At 39.3% G+C, this 22,418-nt stretch overlaps 1 protein-coding gene across 1 annotated transcript in view; it reads right to left on the bottom strand.

The window, feature by feature from the left end:
• The window catches only part of LOC110963951 (FERM and PDZ domain-containing protein 4-like), a 56,834-nt gene that overhangs the window by 22,677 nt on the left and 11,739 nt on the right, over positions 1-22,418 (bottom strand). Inside the window, exons 2-3 of the mRNA XM_022212485.2 lie at positions 7,809-7,931; positions 562-713 (exon numbers count right to left, since the gene is read on the bottom strand). Coding sequence (XP_022068177.1) covers positions 562-713; positions 7,809-7,931 — 275 coding nt within the window. The remainder of the gene's footprint in view (positions 1-561; positions 714-7,808; positions 7,932-22,418) is intronic.

Below are 22,418 nucleotides of genomic sequence, written 5' to 3'. Positions count from 1 at the left end.
TGTTTTTCTGAATGCACAGCGCTCTACTTTGTAAACGTCACAGAGGCAACGTCATAAGGAATTAACTTCATTTTTGGACTTACTGGTTAAGTTAAAAAAAAATATTTATATGAATTTATGTTGTTTTATTCTGTTTTTGTTGCAGTTTTCATTTTATTTGCAATGAGAATCAAGATCCACAGTACAGAAGTCAAGTTTGCTACGACTCATGATTCATTTTATAAGCACACGATTAACTAGTCGGATAGCTGCAGATTTTACCGTCACCATTTTCCTTGCCGTCAAAAGAGTCTGACTTACGCTTGGGAGTCATAACGAAGGGTAAAAAGTTAGCGAATGTTGCACAATCCACGATGGTGCACAACCGGAGAATGTAAAGAAAGCCCTCTTATAGCATCACGTGACAACGTATTCGTACACCCTGCTTGCCAACTAGTTCCACAAAACCAGTTCCAACGTAACGACGAAACGCCGTATGTTGAGGAGGTTGTAAACCGAGGACCCCCTGTATATTGGATTGAATGAAACATGCAACTTTAATGTGTACGATTTGACCCCTACCTGGCGTAACAGAGCGGACCACCACTGGTTTTTCACTTCCCGCCACAAAGCCAAAGCCCAGGACCGGGTCCCGTCTCATCTCCACCAATCGGGGGGCAGGAGGGACCCCATCCAGGTGGACCTCTTCCAGGGAACTGCTGTGGGACACTTGGCTAGAAAATAAGACAAAAATCAGGAACAAATGAGTTCAATTTATGTGGTAGAAGAAACACAAGGAAGAAGCACATCCTGCTCTAATTCACTTAAAGTTCAGACATCTTGCTGACTGACTTACTGACCCAGAGTGACGTCAGATGAGTCAGCAATTACTTCAATTCACGATGACATGCAGCCGGTAATGACGGATCAAATCTCTTCTGCCAGTTAAAGAGGGCTTTTTGAAGAACATGACTGAGTGCAAATTAGAAGTCGATCAATTATGTAATTCGTACAGAAGTAAGAGTTTGAGCTTCGACAGATAACATTAAACTCGGAATGAGTGATTTGAGTCGTTCGATCTGCTCTCCATAAATCAGAGCTTTGGCTTAGGTTTACAACATTTTATGCTTAAGAGCCACTTATAGCAGAGAGCACAGGTTCTGCATTCATAAAATGCCGCGGATTTGCAATCTGGAAGCTATTTGCCTCTTACAGCCACATAAAAGTCCACAGACGATTCCGAATAAAAGTGCACTGATCATTTAATGAGGTCACAATTATTCATTTTTCAGTCTGTAAAGAACTTGTACATCTTTTAATGTGGGCTCTGTAAAGGTCCCTTTTCATATTTTCTGCAGCTGTTGATTACAGCTATAGTCATTATTATGAAATCCATTTCTAGTTCAGCACTTTTTCCAATTAATTTCAGTTTAATTGATTCTAAGACCTGAGCATTTGGCAGGTTTATTTCACAGATAACCTGAGCTTTCCTGAACAGTGTTTCCCGCGGTTACAAACTAATAGCAGAAACAGAAATGCATACAGAATGGCAGGATATCTGTTTTTTGCATGGCAAAGACTATGGAAAAGATAACTGTGTATTCATTAAACACTCCTTTGAAGTGTGATTGCCCAGTCATACCTTAATAATGAGAAGTGACTTGCACAGATTTTGGTTGCAAATGTTGTTACTAATTGGAAATTTAATGAAATCAATGCAGAAGGACCAGAAACTGCAATTCCTCAAATGACCATTAGAGACGGCTCCAGAGTGGATCAATCCTCATAGAATTTCAAGTTAAAATGTCCAACTTTACAGCAGAAACAAACATGTTTACAGCCTGGAACAGCCTGCTGCATCTTGAACTCAATACCTAATTTCAAAGTTCATGGTGAATGTTTGGGTAACTCAATTGTTTACATTGTTCTAGGGCTTAAAATTTGCATAATTAAAGGCTTGGTTGCTGTCACCAGAGAGTTAATGTCCCAAAGATGCAAAGTTAATTTCAGCTTCACGTATGCTACAAGTTTTTGCTAATTTGTTGATTAGCTCGACGTCAATGGTGGGAGAAACCCCTTTGAACTTCAAAACAACTTCTCAGAAACCAATTTCTGGCTCCACTTTTGAACAGTGAGCGGAAACAACAATGCATCATCCATCTTTATCTGCACTCCGTGGATGTTAATAGCTTTCCACTTGTAAATAGGATTTAACATTCAAGTCAGAATTGTGACTGGCAAAGTGTCACTCTAGCCACCTTTGCACTAAAAAGCATGGAAGTGCAACAAATGCAAGCAAAGGTGGCTGTCAGCCCAATTCTACTGTTAAAGTAATTAAACACCTCTTCCGTAAAGCATTATTCCACTGTTTTAAATTATACTCTTGGACAGTTTCCATTTAGACTGTTTTGACACTATTTGGTTGATAAGTAGTATTTCATCACTCGTGCATACTCCTAATCCCAGAGTTCTTGTAAAAGTGCTTTAAAATCTGGAAGCATGTGAGTTAAACAGCCAAACAGGGCTATGTTTTTATAAAACATGGGTCAGATGTTGCATTAATGTTGTTGTTGTTGTTTTGTTTGTTTGTTTGTTTTTCTCTTTCTCTCTTCTGTAAAAGCCCTTCTAGGGACGGACTTTGCAAATTGGCTCTGGCTATAAATGTCATAGTGTTATACATGTTTATTGTATACACTGGTCCCTATTAAATAAACAATAAATAAATAAACAGATCATAGATTCATATTCATTAAGCTGATAGTACTTGGACTAAAGAGAACATGCAATAATATATCGCTTTCTCCTGCGATTTGTTATCAATATACTGGAAATGAACTTCTAAATTTATATTTAAACATGCAGATGCTCTAAATGGATTCCCCCATCAATTGGCATAACACAGTCATTATTTTTATTATCAGAAGTTAACTAACTTTGGTGGAAAATGACGGGAACTGCTAGAAAAATCAAATCAAGAGAGCTACTGAATTGAACTGTCATATTAAGAAAATTGAATAATAATGATAATACACAAACAGACACTACGATGCAGTGAATGATTACATATTTCCTGATTTTTGCCTTTTTAGGGTTATTTTTTTTGTTCCATAGATACAGTGAGGTGTCAGAGAGGATTGTGTTGCAGTGCAACAAGAATCATGTTTTATGATGTCTTTACTATTGTAGACAGTGTGATCGGAACAGTACTGTTTTAAAAGTTACTTCATTATAAGAACAAGAATGCATTTTTTTCCACGTATTTCACATGGATTATCAACTAGTAAGAATGTTGAGCCTCAGATATCGATATCATGATATCAAGATCTTTCAGACCATTTTTCAAGGTTTTTAAGCAAGCTGGGAACAGTAATTTTAAAAGTAGTTTATAGGATTCAATGGATGAGAAGCCTGTCTGCCTTTTAACTACATTTCCTGATATCTTCTCCGGGTTACTCTTGAGCTCATCGCTCCATGTTCTGAGCTCTGGACAGTTCCAGCTTCATCAATACCGTTTTTATATATGTGGATATGAACCCTTGAGGCTGTTGGTTCCTCAGCTTTATGCTTAGGTGGATAAAGTGCTATCAATGGTGATGCATAGCCCGAGAAAGAGACCGAGGCACTTCCAGTTGAGCAAAAGTGGCCGCATTGCATTTTTCCACTTCTTTAAGGTTGCAGAATCTTAGGTAAATCCACTCAGTGTGACTGCTGAAGCGTGCAAAACGGTGAATCTTGAAAGAAGTTTGTGCTCCTTCTAAGAGACTGACATTAAATCATGGCGGCAAATTTCCTAATGAATGATTTTTATGAGTGGCTGGCAGCTATCTGTGGCCACCAATCGTTTGTGCAACTTTAATACAGGTTAATATTGGCGAAATTTAACATTGTCCTTTTCTTTGCCTTCTTGCAAGTCACTGCACTCAGGCTGCTAAAATTTAAATGCACCATATTAAATTACGTTCTGCTTGCTGAACCTCAGACGTCTGTCTCGCCCGAGACATTGAGAATGCAAAGTGCCTGTTAATTAAGAGGTGATATACACTTTCAGTAGGGTTAACTCATTCTCTCTGTCTCTCCATTTCTCCCTCCGTCCTCTTTTTTTTTTTTTTTTTTGCAGCTTAAAAAGCTCCCTTGGCAGCTGTTGCTTCCTTTCTGCTATAAAGTCCAGCATATGGTGTCTGTCTTTTGCTGCCTGGTCAGCATCCACTACATTGTTGCGTGCCTTGACATATACATAGGAGATCTGATGAATTTCCTGCCTCATCCCTCCCACATAGTCATAGATGTGTGCAAGCATATGATTTTTATCTACAAAGATATGTATCTAGTTATTATGCAATCTATATATATACCTGCAGCTTTGTCTAAATCTGCCCTCGATGATGAAACATGTTCAAACCGCACGGGTTGCAACTTTATCTCCAGCCAATCCATATCAATCTCTGACCCACTTCCCGACTTTTTTCTTCTTCCCCCATTACTCTTGCACTTTCTCATTCTCTCCCCGGTTATCACATTGATCTCTATTGTACATACGGCACAGAAATCTCGGGCTAAATCTGTCTGTAATGAAGCGCGTTCCAATCTGCGACGATGGCTCATCTTCTCGGTCAGGGTCGATGGGATTTAATCCCAAAGAAGGACAGTTGTGAGGGTGATGGGGTCAGGGGGGAAAGCTGAAAACAAAAGGTCATATGCTGATATGGCTGCCAGTCATGGAAGAATGGAATTGAGGATAGTAGCAACTAAAGGTCGACTGATAGGTTTTGACATTGGCGATACTGACACCTATTTTTAGTAATGATGGAGGCCAATAATGATACACATTTGCAGTAAAAAATACAACATAAAGCTTAATTAAATTTAAAAAAAAATGGTTTACCTATGTTGCACAGTAGTAGCACACAAATTTGTGTATTGGAAATCTATTAGAGAACAATAACGATGCCAATATTTTGAAAAATGATGAGTATATTGGTCCTGATTATCATCCAAACTTATTTTGGTTGCCCCCTAATGCGAACCTTATAATTCCCACTTGTCCAAGATTGTCTTTACTTGTCACATAGCAGTCGTAATTGTTGAGGTTTTTCTACTGTTCAACCATAACATTAAGTAACTGTAAGGTGATTACACCAGTTGCTGTCAAATGTTACAGGTTTGACTCAACTATTGATTTGGTGTAAACATCAAATTTTGATTCATTGAACATTTTACTGCACAAAAAAAGTTTATATTTGCTCTTGGACAAGTGGTAGCTTCACTTCCTGCTAATGTCAGGTTTAAGCTCACCAGAGCGATTTTTCATGAGATCATTTCTCAGTGAGTGTATCATGAGTCAATAGAGATGTAATACCATCAATCACAAAGCGGCGCACTTTAGAGTTATATAATAAGATTAACAGTCCTCGCTAACCTAATCTAAACTATTAGGCGCCATAATCTATAAAACTGCACACAAGTAGGGCTGAGTGGTTTCATGATATCTAACATGGGATGATGTCAATTAATGAGATTGTTCTGCTCAGCTTAAATGCTCAGGACTGATTGATATATATATGCTGGATTTGCAGGACCTCACTTGAGACCTGTGGCCTGAAAATCCCGCAAACAACACTGTAGTGATGCCAATTTAAAATTAAAAACAAGATGTTTGTCCTCTACCACCTCCACTTCTGCAACTCCTACAGTTATTAAAAGTCACCTTAGGCTACAGAAACTTTTCAATGAATGTAGTGTAATTAAAAAAAGGTCTCACTAGAAACATTTTATGTTATCTATGACATGCTACATAGACAATAGGTTTGAGAATGTTATCAGTGTTGCCCACCTGTATATCCAAAGCAGTTAAATAGGATTCATTATGGGAGTGTTGCACACTGAAAGTTGTAAAAGCAACAGTCGGAAAGCACAAACTGCACTGCAAAGTTCAAATAAGAAGAATATCTCAAGTATAAGTTTGTCAATGTGAACGCTGCTATTTGTCATATGGACTTTTTATCACTATTTTTAAATTTGTTTTGAGAAGACTCGGGGAAAGGGAAGCAGGCTTTTTGGGTGTTTACGAGTGAGTGATGGCTGGGTTAAAAGGTATCTGCAACCTGTCAGCTCTTCTCATAGCGAGCCACAACTCTTCTCTTGACAGGCCAGGCTTCCAAAAACATCCTCGCATCTAAAATGTGATTTATTTACAACTCTACTAAAATGACAGACGTCCAGAGAATATACAAAAAGGGAAAAAGGGCAAGAAGACATTGGAGTGTGACATGCATCAGCATGAAGAGTAATTGTTTTTTTTTTTTTTTTTTTTGGATTACCACCACCACACGCAAACAACAAAGGTAATTTATGACTGAATCTTTTCATATAGACAGAGAAATCAGAGCCTGTTCCACTGTGTCTCCATGTAGCTGGACATAATGTGCATAATGTTCTGTACACTAACACCTCAACCCCGGACCAGCATGGGCATTTGCATACTTATATGGCAGAAGAGTTCTCCCTGCATGACAAATTCACAGCAACAACAGGCAGTGCATGTCTGTATGGAATGCAAAATTACCTATATGTTGGCTCCTTTATCTACTTATAGGGAGGAAAGGGTAAATGAAACTAGGCGTAAATGGCTCATTCAGCATGTTTTATCTTTAGTAGTGGCTTCAAGAATGGGGCATAAGGGCTTCATGCATATTGTATGTGCAGACGGTCATACATATTTAACTCAGTTTGTATTCCATTATGATGGGTATTTAAAGGTTTACTTGTACATAATTACTTCTTTTTACTCTGTACTGTGCAAACTCCCTCATTCCATGCATAATTCTCTGTCATTTTACTTTACAATGACAATAAAGCATATTCTATTCCTCTGTTCTATTCTATATGCATTGTTGGTACGTCATGATTAAATGCCTAAATATACCTCATTATGCTGTTACCAACAGTGCGAGGTGATAATCTAACTGAATTTAACCGTCAATCCATGCATTTTGTTCTACTTTATCGGAGGTTGGGTTGCAGCAGGCTCTTCCCACCAACACTTTCCAGTTATTCCTGGATATCCCAAGGTGTTCCCAGGTCAGATGAGATACGTAACCCCAAAAAGCAAGTTCTAGGTCTATGCTAGGGTCTCAGTTGGACATGCAAAGAAAACCTTCAAAGGAAGGCAATCCGGAGGCATATCAATCGATCCCTGAACCACCTCAACTGGCTACTTTTGATGCAAAGGAGCAGCAACTCCTTTCCAGGCTTTCTCCGGATGTCCAAATCCCTCCCCCTATCTCTAAGGCTGGATCCAGGAACCCCACGAAGGTTTAGCTTTCTCTTCTCCATGTCAGTCTGATACAATGCTGACATTACTGCTGAAGATGTCTGTCCATCTTACGGTCCATCTTACCGTCCCTCATGAACAAGATCCCAATCACAATACAGCAACTTAGAAACTGGTGGGTTGAATTTAACCATTATTATGTCTATGAGCACCACTGAAGACCAAACTAGACAACTCCATTCAGAGTACTTTAGACTCCTTTTGTGATTTTCATGTATGTATTTGCCTTTAAATGTATTATTCCCATTTCATGGCATTCTAGGTAGTAATACGAAGCCGTATCAGGAATATCTGCAACATGTAAATATCTGCTTAAAGAATGCAACTAACCATGATTCTATATCAAAACTGAAATTACAATTCCCCATTGAGTTTCTATTATGTAACCAGATGTAATTGCGGAAACTATAGCAATTCCTTCGAGTGTATATTTGTGCTTTCATGAATTACGTCCACATATTTAAGCACATGCATGCCATGTGTTTAGCATCATACACACTTGGTGAAGCAGTCCCGTCCCTCCCGGCTGTTGTTCATGCTGTCCCAGCTGTACGGGGGACCCTGCAGTCCACCCCAGGAGCCTGGACCAGGGGGCGGCCAGCCCGACGTTTTGTTCTTATGGCTGAAACAGAAAGGACAATGGAATCAGCGTTGATGAATTCACATAAACACAGGCCAGTGTCGAAAATCAAGACAGTGACCAAATTTTTTCTGTCTCAACTCTTGAGAGTCAGTGGAAGGTTTTTTGAACGGGGATCATCTGACTTTAGAAATCCCACCACCCTCTGTGCACATAAAGGCATTCTGTAACACTTTGTGCACCTCTGGTTAGATTCTTCTCAGTCCAATTAGTGTGACTTCTTGTCTCTCGGTGTGGCTTGCAGTGTGAGACAGCACTGCTTAGCGCAATCGACTGCAGTCAAATAACATCTCATCGGCTCCAGAGATAGGCACTCAATGGCCGCATGTATGGGCAGCGCAGGGGTAGTCACTCTGCAAAAAAAATGCATGTATGCAGCGAGGGAAGCCACTGATGTGACGGCTCATTCCACTTAATGCAGATTACGCTAACAATCTAACAATGTCACTGTGGACTCCAGGAGGGTGGGAATGGAGACCGACAGAGAGGAGTTGGGAGACGACAGTGTCTCTACTGTGGCACCCCAGCGTGAATTATGCAAAAATCCTATAAGGAGAATTGGACGTATCATCATCGCGAATCAACGGTGCTGAGTTACAAGCCTCTAATGTCTCTCTTTCTACAGTGCGGTGACTAATTGTGCACAGATCCTATAGCATCTGCCCCATAAGTCTCAACAGAAACAATAACAAATGCATTAAAAGATCATTAAGTCGCAGAAATGCTGCTCAGTGTGAGCATCCGTGCACTTCATGCTTGTGTTTGATTTATTTTATTTAGAGCACTTCCTTCTTCTGCTAAAGACTATGGAGATCCTTCCTGTGGTAGCATGCTGATGCACAGCTGCATAAACAATTAAAGGATTAATGGCATTTCAGAGTGAAAATGTAGACTAATATTCTATTACACAATTGATTCGCCAGTGTTTTTTCTGCATTAGATGTTTCAGCTTTTGGGCCTTTTCTAATGAAAGCAGCTGAAATGCCAAATTGATCAGTCATATGCTAATAAGAGGCATAAAAGAGGTGAAAGTGCGTACTAGATAAGGACGTCATCACCGTAAGAATCCAGCTGATCGATTCCCATTTTGTGCTGCTGATGGGTTGGATACATCAGTCATTCATGTCATAGCTTGCAGTGTATGAAAATGGAAACAGATTGAACAAAAGCGAGAGAAAAACTAAAGCGATGTTTCGATTGTCGCGAGAAAAAGCTTCCGTGCTTCCATTCACAAAAACTGTAAAGGTATCAAACAAAAACAGACGGGATTCAAGTTATCCTTAAGCAACAGCTCCAATTCAACACTGTTGGGCTTTTGAGTTTCTATTCCGCTGCCATCCTCGGATCACGCTTCGATGCGTGTACTTCTGCTGATCTTCAGTCATCTGAAAGCAAAACAGATCCACCGCCACTTCAGAATCCCAATCAGAGGCTCTTGTGCTCAAAATATACAGCGACCACGGCGTTACTGGCTGTGCGGATCTCCAGTGTGTGGCCAGACATCCATCTGCGTTTGTCATTGTGCTGCTGCTGAGAGCAGCTTTGGTCCAAACTGAACTAAACTGCCGTGGCCTCGTCTCCTTTATCCCATAATCCCTCTCATCACAGAGAAAACAAATCCACGCTGTGTGTGAGTATGAGTATTTCTGTGTGTGTATGAGTGAGTGTGCTCAGCTGTGCATATATACATGTGAGGGTGTGTGTGTGTGTGTATGTGTGTGTGTGTGTGTGTGTGTGTGGAGTAAGAGGATTTTCGGAGAGCAACAGCGTGTATGGAAACACAGCTCCAGCTCAGAGGTAGAATCTCACAGTGAGAAATGGGAATAGGAAACTGATGACGTTCACCTGGACGGCACAGCTATTTCACTCATCATTTCTGGTCTTCATTCAGAGAATTCTTATTTTGTCAGAATGAGAGTGAAAAGGGCAAATGGCTATGTTAAAAAAAAAAAAAAAAAGAAGTGATGCTTATTCAATAAAGTGGATGCTAATGTGAAGGTTTTGATGCTAGCATGTTCACATTTGGCTGGTTTACACTACAGGAACTTGCAGGTTGGTTTAGGGGATCCTAAATCTTTGCACATGTTCTGGCCACAGGAACTGCCCTGTAGAATCCTCAAATTACCCTCTTTCAGGGTAATTTGAGGAAGAAAAAGTACCATCTCCAGGATGAAGCTTGGACATGTTTGGTTAAACTCAGAAAGTACAGCAAGTGGCTTTGTTCCTGGTCTGCAGATGTCCAAAATAATGTCACTATCATCAACAAACCCTCCATTCTCCATTTCCTACATGCTTATGGAACTGGAGTTACATCCAGTAGCTTCTAATCGCCATTGTTTTGGTACACTTTGGCACACTGAACAGCATGGTCGATGCTATTGGATCCTACACCAAAAGGAAACTGAAAGGCTGAAAAGAGTTAATTACAGGTCCGTTCTTGTAAATGTCTGTGCACGCCCTAAGGTCCTGCAGTGAAAAATAGCCCAATGAAAATGCCAACATGTTCATGTTAAGCGCACAATGTTCTAACAGTCCGAATTTAATGCCTTAGCATGTTAACCTGTGCTAATTAGCACTAAACACAGAGTACAATTGAGGCTGATGGGGATCTTGTTTGTTTTTCCAGATCAAAACCTCACTTGGCCTACTATATAGAGTAAAATATTGACCAGATCATGGAGTTTTTAAAGACGCTCTCATCTGATGCTTCCACGTTAACTATTTAGTGTGTCTTGTTCTGTCAAATATATGTCAATAAGGGACTTTCTTTGTTAATTCCCGCTCTTTTCCCCTCACGTAAAGCTATTTTTCATCCTGCACTCAGCGCTAACTACAGTTTGAAATTTAAAACCAAATTCCAAATCAAATCAAGTTACATCGAGATTTATATCTGGAGATGAAGACAAGGCATTCTTTGGTGTCGGTGCAGCCCACGTCAATGCTTCATGTCAGTTGATATAATGGAGTTATTACACTTTAAAAGACCCTCATAAGGAGGTTGCCAGAGTGGACGTGGCATAAGTCACAGGACCGATCTTTTCATTTCGCTCTCATTTTTACTTACTGCTTGGTTAAGTTTAGACACCAAAACTGCTTGGTCAACTTTGGGAAACAGTCATAGTTTCAGTTTCTATGACACCCTTTCACAATATTAACCACATGTCACAAGGCAAAGGAGTGACAGTGACTATACCATGCGAGAACACTTAGCTACGGACTCAAGGCATCTATTTCTGATGCTCACAGATTTTTATAGGTCGATTGGACTACTCTGCATGTTGAAAATTACGCCAGAGTACCAAGTGCATCCAAATGGGATGCCAAGTGTTCCTGACGAAGCAGCAGCATGGGACAATTTGGTAGTGAGATCAAGCTTGTGGAACAAGAAGAGTGCACAGTACCTTCTGCCAATGCTGTCTCGCAATTTTAATGGAAATAACCCCGAGTCACATTAAGCCACATTAAGATTTAATGGACTTTCCTGTTCCAAACCCCTCGTCTCCACCAAATTTCACAAAATTCAGCTTTGTAGTTTTTGCACAATCTTGCTGACAAACAGACAGACGGCCAGACAGACAAACACTGATCACATACAGGAATCGAGCTCAAGAAATCTCAAAATGCAGTGAAAAAGAGCACAAATCCAGTGACAGAAGCATTCCATTTAGAGCAGTAAGGTTAAAAGACAACCAACAAACAACACTGAAAACTCCAACTTCTATCCTTCAGGATGATACACACTTCCGTCTTTTTTCCACGTACTCCTTTCCTGTATTTCAGAAATGTACAAACTTCAACAGATCTCAACACACACTGCTGCTGCTAGAAATTCAACCTCTGACTCCACATCAAGAAATTTGTCTTCTCAATGAACTATGCAGCAGAGTTTCACTCCAACTGAAGCGACACAAACCTACTATGTTGACACAAGGCCTTTTCCTTCATTTCTCCCTTTGAAACATTTGCCTTCAGCATCCCAGCAATCCAATATGCATTCAAAAGAATCGTCAGGGCGCTTTGTTCTTATTGTTGCCTTTGCCGAAAAGGACTGCATATTGACTTCAAAACGTACTCTCTTCTTTCACCCTGATCAATTCCCGTTCCTCTTGACAACTTCGTCTCAGAGGATCAATTTCTCTCGGTCATTCACACTTCGCATCACAAACTCCATCAATGTCTTTCCTGCCTTTGACAAAAATGTGCTGAGGACAACCATTTTTATATTGAAAAGGTTAAACACAGTGAATGGGAAATGGCTACCTTTAATGCTTTTAAAATTTAAGAGCATTAGGCACATTAAGATGACATCAAGATGACACCACTTAAGATAGAAGCCACTAAATAAAACCTAAGTTAAAATGATTTTTAGACTAACTTACAAACATTTAGAGGCTGCCTAATAGACATTAAGTCTGATATTAAGTAATAAAAACAGTGATTACAGCTTATAATTTTGTTCATATAGTATTTAGTGAAAGAAGTCTGACTTTAGTATATAAGAATGCTAGTGGTTCTGTAAAGCTGTACTTCAGAATAGCGCTAAAGGCTAATGTTAGCATCAAACATGCTTCATACGTGGTGTGTCATGTAAAAGGTGTTTGTTGACTTAAAGCTAGCAGTTGAGACCATACGTTCAGCAGGAAAATGTTTATTGAGATTAAATAAGAAGCGAGAATTTGTGTCATTTTTTCATTGATGTCTACACAATTGGGCTTCTTTTTAGAACCAAAAGGGTCGCCCCCTTCTGGCTAATAGAGGGAATGCAGGTTTAAGGCACTTGCATGTTGGCTTCACTTTTCAGCCTGCTTTAGATGATCTTTTAGAGATAATCTACGCTTTAAACATAGACTGAATATACAGGATGGATACAGCCATTGTGACCTCATCCCTTGGTTTGTAGATTACTATTGTGAAGTTTTAATTTTGGAATTATGGTGTCGCCATCTCGGTCTTTTGATTCCTAACTATCAAGCGAGGGGACAGTATGTACATGCACATGGAGCAACTTATCAATCACAATCCAAACTAAACATCATGCTGTATTGACGAAGACCATAAAACCGTGAGGACAATATTTATGAAGGTGATAAATCAAGAGCAAAGTAGCGTCATCTTCCCATAAAGTTCTTTTTAGAGACAGCAGACCTCCCCCTTGCTGGTCATTTAGGTTTCACGGAAAATATGGCCGTCTTTTAAATACAATCTGTGTTTAAGGATGCACTGTTTGACTCATCACACTGATTCATGCTAACAGTTGCTAATTCAGAGTATAAACTGGTATTTAGTCTGACATTTTAAGTTGACAATAGTATTGATACCTAGTTTGGTGACAAATTAATTCAATTTATGTTGTGACATTTTACCACAAATGTCGACTTGCTGGCGATGCAGGAAACATTTTAAGGGATTAAAGTTCATTCCCTGGAAACCACTACCATATTTTATAGGAATCCATCCCATATTGTCGAGACAGCGGACTGACAAATGAAATACCATGAGACAGAATGGAGCAAAAATGCACTTGGGAATAAATTAGCAAAGACAAATGACTAAGAAAAGTTATTGACAGAAGTTATTTGCAATTATTTTTTTTGCAATCTACCTTCCGAGAGGAGTATAGTATGTTTTATTTTCATGCTTTTGAGAAAATTAGAATTCCGATGGTTTGCCTTCCCCATAAACCACTCCCCTGTTATTGATTTCTCATGACTGGTCCTTCATACACTGTCACTACAGATATTGATCAGCTCTGTCTTTTCATTAGCTTGTTCGAAACACCAAGAACGAAGATTGGATCCCGGTGATGTATTGCACAACAACTCGCATAAGCAGCCAGTGTGGAAGAGAAACAGCTTCAGTCTGTGCAACATCATTGAATCTTTATGTTTGTCCACACATGACAAACACCCATAGTTATCCAGTGACGAATGTGGCGGCTACCAAGGTTGGTCAGGTTGCTTTTTGCTGCATCATATGTCAAGCCTCCACAGAAAGCAGTGAAGCCAGCTGGCACGGAGCTCCCCGCTCAGCCACATGCTCCAGTCAGCAAGAACGCACAGCCCCAAACACTGAGCTCTGGGTGCATCTCAACAAATGCCTCTTTTCTCATGTACTGCAGCTTTGATTTGGATTATTACTGTCCAGTAAAGTAATCCAACGCAGGGTTCATCCAGGGTAACATCTATAGCTCCACATACACATGTATGCCCAGCATGTAATAGTCCATCAGAGTAGATTAGAAATCCCTCTTTTTTCATTCGTAAACATGATTGTTGTGGCATTTATGGAGAATTCTGAAACGTCACGGAAAATTAGAAACAGATCTAATGTTGAGTGAAGAGTTTTTACAGAGGCAAACAGATGTCAGGAGGATTTCCCTTATCAATTCCTGTAATGAAACTGGTAATTCACACTCTCGCTGCAGTAACAAATCGATCGACCACTGGCTCCATTGAAAATCGACAACATTTGGTTGTTTGGTCTGAAAAGCATCAATTATCGCTTCCTAAAGCCCAAAGTGATGTCCTTAAATGTCTATTTTTGACCACCGGAGTTAAAGAACGAGAAAATAACCCAATTTTCGAAGCTTTAGATTTTTGTTTTTGCAAATTACACAAATTAATGAATTTAACATCAAAATATCAATGGAAGAGGAGCGTTGGTTGCATTCTTACAGCTATAAATTGTGGTTGCCCCCAAGGAGGGAATATATTCCTTTATATTAATGTCAGAGCATTCATTACATCCAACACTGTGTAAAGGTTGTAGTCACTTTAGAAGTTTTGATTCTGAACCATCAAACAGTGACATTAAGAAGGCATCTGACCGGTCCCAAAATCCATTCTGCACCATGACAACAACCCCCAAACATGCAGTCGTGGAGTCATAAAGAATTATTTTCAGCGACGAAAAGAACAAGAAGTCCGGCAACAGATGGTATGGCCTCCACAGAGCCCTGGTAACATCAATGAGTCACTCATTGGATTACACGAAGAGACAGAAGCAACCGAGACAGTCAAAATCCTCAGAAGAACTGTGGTGAGTTCTCAGATATTTGAAGGCATTACTGTGACATCTGGGCTGTTTTTATCTTTTCATATTTTATATTCTGCTCTGTTTACGAGTGTGTGTGCTGTTTGTTTGTTTGATCGGATGTGTGACTAATTTCTAGTTTGTCGGCCTCTTCAAAGAGGGATCTGAGCCATTTCCACTTTGTCCTTTATTGACACACATCTTCCATTCAGGGTTTGACTCAGCAGAATTGTCATTCAAACAAGATGCTGAAGCATTTTCAAAGATCCGGCTTTGAGAGTGAGGCCGTTTGAAGGACTGTCTTTGCCAGTGGCCCGGCTACTTATTACTTCAGGGAGTGAAAATAATTTCAAGTGGCCTTCCTTTCTTTGAGCATACCATGCACGTACACAACGGCAGACATGAAATCTTGCCCTGGAGATCTTTATCCAGACTGATTGAATTTGAACAAAAGGCGAAAAAGCCCTCAAAAGATGCTTTAGCCTACATTATGACTGCTTACAGTAGCCTGTACAGTACAACCCACCACTTTACACACTAAGGAACAAGTAGGGTAATTTGAGATCAAACACAATTCTACAGAAGATTTATTTTCATCCTTTTACAAGCCCAGCTGCTAAGTGTCCTGAATGCTGCTGGAATCAGGGAAGTGTAGGTTAAGTGGTCGGAAAGAGCAGTGTGAAATATACGTGAAAAATGTAAATTAGGATTTGGGTCACTTCCCTCTCACTGTAACATGTCAGCTGACTCTGCAATAAGAAGGGAAAAATGTTCACTCGCTCCTTTATAGACTGATACAATGACTTGAGTGCTTTTGGAAAATCTACTCCAATCAAAGGGATTTCAGCTCAGTCTACTTCAGTTGCTTCTGATTTCACACGACTGAATGCGCAAACACAGAAAATGAAGAAACTCTCTGTAAAAGTGCACAGTTTGCCTCAAGTAACTTTTTAGTGTGTGTTTCCAGAATGTGTCTCCAAACTCAGCAGGAGATTCTGTAAAAAACAAAACACTCCGCTACTGATTTAAAGGTTCACTGGAGAAAGGCGCAGCTGACTGTCTCTCTCTGGTTTTGATTTAAAGTTTTAATATTAATAATGAACGGAGGGTGAAGCGGACTAAAACCCCCATACAGACTGAGATAGCAGCTTTGGAGCAGTTTATAATGTGTGAGCGAGCAGGGTCTAATAAAGTCCCGGTTACAATCTGTGTCATGTTGTGAAGCTATAAATTTTGAAGCGTGTCACATTGTGTGATGAATGTCGGGGTGTATTGTAGTGGAGACATCATCAACTGGGGTCATCCATCCATTCTGCAGCGAAAACAAAACTGTAGTTGTTGCTATTATACAACTTCACTGAAGAAGTCTGCTCGGAAGACACTATTTCATACATGTTTAGGAGCTTGTGTCTACATTTTCTGTGTATACACACTACTCCTGAGCATACGTACTGTTGTCCCAAAAGTTCATTCTCCCCTAAAACAAAGGTCAAAGACTGAATATACAATATAATCAATACATTTCAATTTATTTCCCCCTTTCACTTTGATCACGACTTTAGCAGTAGCTTTTCCAGAATGTTGTTGGTACAATGTTGTGCACTAACAGTGATACCTTGAGCACAAATGCTATGTGGTGAGGTTTCGGTAAAAATCTACTCATTCAAAGTTTGATTGAGTGTAGGGAACACATAAAGTAAGGAAAATAACAAGATTGTGTTAAAATACAAAATTTTTCATCACATGTTTGAAGCTTTTCCTCCATTCTGTGAGCTACCAGGATGATGAGTTATGCTCCATTTGGTGAAAAAGTTGCAACATTAAAGAAATAAAATGAAATGCAAAGATGTGTTGATTAGAAATGTACTGGTAAGACATTATAAGCAAATGTAATCTGGCAAAAACATGTTTTCCTCAAAACATACTTTTCCCAACACTCCACTGAGACGCACTATGGTCATTTATGTGTTCCAAATATGTTCATTTGAGGTCAGTAACTATAGAAATCAAACCACAGTGAAATAAAACTGTGTAGTACTTATGCTTTCCTGCTTTGTGCCAAAAATACAGATCCATTTTTTCTTCTTAAACCAAGCTGCTCATACAAAAGAGGAGTCTGGTTGTCAGTCTTGTCAAAGATGATGTGTTGTAAATTGGAGTCGGGGTCACTAACATCTCACCTGAATTAACTGGATTTGTGCTGCTGTCAGTAGAACAAGATCATCCACTCTGGCATTGATCTGTGACTCGAATTTTCTTAATTGGCCCGCTAATGGAGGTTCTTCCCCTTTCCTCATTATGCTCATGAATGCTCTAACTTAACACAATCTTAGCTGCTAGCACGACAAATCCAGCCTGACCTTCCTCCCGTCCAGTCCACTTCCCTTCTCTTCTCTTATTCCATTTACTTTTTTCTTTCTTCTCTCCTACTTGCTTAGTCTTCATGCCGTTCATAAATGAAACATTGGTGGACGTTGTTAAAAGTTGCCCTAGAAGCGCTCTCACTTTATATAGCTTTACTATCTGCAGACAACACGCTTTGGCTCTCAGCGTGTGCACACACACATACAGATGCACGCAAAGTCTCTTTTTATGCAGCGCCTTGAACATTAAGCTCAGTTCTGCAGGCTTTTTGGACATCTTGCAGAGGGAGAATGTTTGCTAAAGAAGCATAATGGGAGAAAGAAAGTGCAAGAGTTTCACAAAGTTGCTAATTTGCAGCAAAGGGTTCAGAGCCTCTTGAAAATAAAGCAGATGCAAATTTAAGGAATGCAGTGAAAAAGACACTCACATTCATTCAAATCCATTGATTTTGCCGATTCATGCTCACCTTTCTGAACATCCACCACAACCTAAAGACTCTCATATTCACCGTATAAAGATCACACTCAGATTTTCCTCTTATAACATCATAAGTTGGACTTTCGACATGGTCCATCATTCCTGACAGCCTGAAAATCTGAATTATCTGCCTTTCTGCTTCATTATTCAGTCTGACACCCCATATTCATTTGAGAAGATCTCTGTTTGTGAACGGGGTAGGTGTGAGGTGTGCTTCTTGGTCACAGCAACCTCTCGAGACACTGATGAAATTGCAAAAAAATATCTCATAATATGAAGTTTCTTTCATGAAAATATTCATTGCTTGCCTTTAAATGGCCAAGATGGAACTCTGTACCAATGATTCTTTGAGAATGTGTAGATTTATGAAGTCCCTGCCTCTTTGTCCATCTTTCCTTTTACCACTTTTTGCAAATTGAGCACAACAGCTATGGCTCTTCTTAAATGCTGTAAAACTATTTTGCACACAATACACAATAACAAGATAAAACCCCGCCCTGCAAGTTCCCAGGATTGTTTCAATAGGTTTGTTATATGTGAAACCCTTCTGGGAAACCATTGTGTTACTGGTACACTGCGGTTTCAAAGCTGAATGCTAAACCACGGTGCCGACTGCTCATTTTGCTCGTGATGTGTCTTCTAGCATATAGAAATACATCACGTGGACATGATAACAGGGTTAAATGCTTGATTTCCAATATAGGGGGTCTTTAAAATGGTGACATAAAGCATATTTTAATGCTAAAGTGCTGCAGATCTTTGCAGAAATGGAGTCCAACACAGCAGAGGACGTTGTAGCTTATTAGCTGTGCAGCACCATTCACCTTTATTTATCCTTCTCTGCTGGAGTATAAACTGCTCCAGCAGAGAGACACGAGTAAATAGTGCAGTCAACTATGTGAACTTATTGTCCCATTAAGTTATTGCCTTGTTAATAGCCCTATTATTTTCCAAGCTCGCGAAGCATTAGTAAGCTTTAATCTCTCTTTTCCTTTATTTGCTCTTCATTAACTCTTCATTTCACCCTAAAGCTACAGCAGTTTGTGGACCTTTTTGCTTCGGTCACATTTTTACTCAATAAGGACTTATTTTTAACTGCAATATAATATCAGCACAACCATGGATTACATATTTAACTATTTATTTTGCAAATAATTTAAAAACATGGAGTCAGAATGTGTAAATTTCTACAGTTGCTGCCGATATTGTGAGAAAAAAAGCTATAAGCTACAGATGTTTTACATCCTTATTTGTCTCCATACATGTCTATCTGCTTTGTGTAAACACAGCCTGTAGTTCAATCAAAAACAAAAAAAAAAATCTGTCATGTAACTCTTGGCTTTATGGTTGTGCACAGGTTTTTAGTTTCTTAACAGAATTTAATCAGTCCAATAGTTTATCTTTAAATAAGACATGCGCAATGAAGGGATTTTGATTAAATATCAGAATCTTAAGCTTAGATTTGGTTATTTTTCTCAATGGAACACAATATCACACATGATTAGATTGGGACTGTCAGAAAGTTGAAAGTCTTACAATTTTTTTCTGTTTTTGCAGATTCGAGATCTGATAAATGGTGTCATTTTGGCAATTTTTTAGAGACAACATGCTTTTAAAACTCACCGGTAGCTCATAGGGTTCAGGGGATTATGGGAATTAAACACAATTATGACAACAATAGACCAAAGAAATTAAACAGCACAATAAACAAACAAACAAAAAACAGATACGAGCTTAGAAAAGCTGACCGGCTTAATAACTAGCCCCTGAAGTGCCCCTTTTTTCCTACCAAGCCTCTGGCACCATATCAAGTGATTTATTCATTTTGCCTTGGTCTTTCATGCCATTCAGAAAAATAAGTGTGTGCACTGACAGCAACATGTAAACCAATCAATCTCCCCTACGCTTGGCACCATTATGTGCAGTTTTTTCAGCCACTATTTTTCACGGGTCTACTTTCAGGGTCTGGCACAGAAAGATATCCCCATTTCCAACTTTCACCAACAACTTCTTATTGGTCGGTTGTTTGTTCAGCTGTCAGTGAGCACAACGCCATATAAATCACCGCAAAAACACAAGTGATTCAGAGCGGTGGAAGAGGCTAATTCAATATCCAGAAGGAAAATCTTGTTAAAACATGTTATTCATTTAGTTTCCTGTCAGGCAACCAAGCTTTCAAACCACCAGATACAATCATTTCCATTTCCCTGTCAGACGCCAAGCTGCTAACTCCGAACAGAACTAACCGCAGAGGCAGTGAGTCACCACCGCTCTGCTGCTTTATGGTTGCGGGTAAATGTTGCATTTCTACCAATAAAGTCTTCTCCCTGCAAATTAACTGTTCTCCGAGATCATAATAAAGGCTGAACTGTACTTGAAGTGATTAGTGGGAGTTGGATCGTTATATCCTCCGGAGATAAAAAAAAAAAAAAAAACTCCTTACAAACACTCGTTGGTCTTACTGATGTGGAAGCATGCCAGCAGCGTGTGATGATGGAATCAATTAAAGCTCACCATTAAAAAAATAAAGCTGCTCTTTATACAGACATCAAAGCAGGTGAGCGAGGGAGCCATTTTACTGAGGCCTGGTTGGTTTCAGCACCACGGACAGCTCCCTTCTTATTATACAGCACTTTCCAGAATCCTGATCGAGTCGACGCACAAACGCAATATATAAGCAGACAGACATGTCAAGGTTATGTCAATATCTACACGTTCAGCTGCATCAATCATGGCTGCTTGGCCTCGTTACACCTCCGGTCACTACAGACTCATTTAATCCTCAGAACCCCGAGCAGTGTCTCATATTTTAACTCCTGCACCTCTTTGGAGTAGTAGAGGGAACTCAAATGTTTCTTCTGTACTGAGAGTTGAAGTGTCAAAAATCATAAAAGATGGAAGCTGGATTTGTTAAATTATTTATTTTACAAAAACTTGAAAAACCCAGAATCAATATGTAATATATTTTTCCAAGTGCCCCCTGGAAAACAACACTGCTCTACATATTACCACTTACGTTTTTATTTGTCTCCTCTCAGCTCGGCGTAAACAAAGCCTGCAGTTCAATCAAATTCAGCCAAAAAGTCCCTGAATTCTTGTCACGAATAGATTCACATTTGGACTGAGAAATTTAGAATTCTTTCTATCTTTAATAATATGCTTCAATCATACCTCTTTCTTTGCATATTTTTTTTATTTAAATTACACATTTAGAAAAGAGGGCTTTTGATGAAATATCACAATCCGAAGCTTTAGAGAATTTTCCTGATGGAATGGCACATCACAAACCATTTTTGTGAGACCTGAGAATCCAATGCTACTTTCTGTTTTTACAGCTTCTGGTTTTGAGAACTGGTGTCATTTAGACGATATTTTGAAATTGGGTTCTGAGGTTCAAATGGTTAAAAATGATGCAGCCACACTGGACAAGCGGGCAGTAGCATCACTACAGACAGCGTGAGACAGGAACGAGCGTGTCGAAACATCACATTTTGGTAACAGAAGAGCTTCAGTGGGAGGAGAGCAGGTGCAGCTTTACAAGTGTGTTCAATTAGGACAAGCTAATAGCAGATGAAACCTTTAGATCCCACTGGGGAGACCAAAAATAGAGGACAGAAAGCACAAACAAGCAGAAAAGCTAAATCAGTCATATGTTTGTGAGACTGTAGGAAAGGATGGCACGAGACGACAACATAGAAGAGATTAATTATGTAAATACACTTTTTAAGCTCAGCTTAAACTCACCTTATTTGTTAAACTGCGCTCAGTTAAATTAACTAAACTTGAGAAAACAAGTTAGATGAACTCAAAGTATTAAGTAGAATCAATTAACTGTGTATATAGGGGCTATTTGGGTCAATATATAATTAAAATTAACCATCCAAATTGAATAACAACCACCTTCTAACTCGCTAAACAATAATAAAATGAGCTTATTCAAAATTTAAAACATTCCACAATTATAACTAACCCAAAAACATATTTTTATTCCTACATTTACCAGTTTCAATGTGTTTTTTTTAGATTTATGGCTGATTGACAGATTAAATATTACTGAAAGAAAGAACAATAAGTTCATTTAACATATGAAATACACATACTAAGTTTCTACCGCATCGATTTAAACAAACAAGAGTCTGTGGGGTGTTTTTTCCACACCTGGCAGGACAACCTCCTCGCTTACTTACTCTTCAGCAATGCATCCTGGGAAGTCCGCATTATGCAAGCTTTGTTTCTCGTAAACGTATTTAGTTAACTTAGATATTAACATCAAGGGAAAGATGCTGATGTTTTACAGTGTGTGGCTGATTATCTGGAGGGGAAGCTAAAAGCAAATCAAGCATCCCAACCCTTTAGATATAAAAAGGGGATGGAACCTCACCTGGACTTTTACTGTGATATTGAAAAAAACATAAACTATGTGTTCTTCCTTGAGGCTTTAGTCAATATATCAGTATGTAGACATCACTGATTCATCTATTGCAAGCATTTAATGCATTTAGGCCTTCCGGTGGGGCATTTAGGTGCCATTAAACCAAAACAGAATAGACCGTTCCATTTTAATTAACTGTAAATAAAACATCTATTCTGGGAGTA

Source organism: Acanthochromis polyacanthus, chromosome 22 (assembly GCF_021347895.1).
Source record: "Acanthochromis polyacanthus isolate Apoly-LR-REF ecotype Palm Island chromosome 22, KAUST_Apoly_ChrSc, whole genome shotgun sequence".
Lineage (NCBI taxonomy): Eukaryota > Metazoa > Chordata > Actinopteri > Pomacentridae > Acanthochromis > Acanthochromis polyacanthus.
The sequence above is the reverse complement of the archived record's forward strand: the minus strand, read 5'-3'. Positions and strand labels throughout refer to the sequence as shown.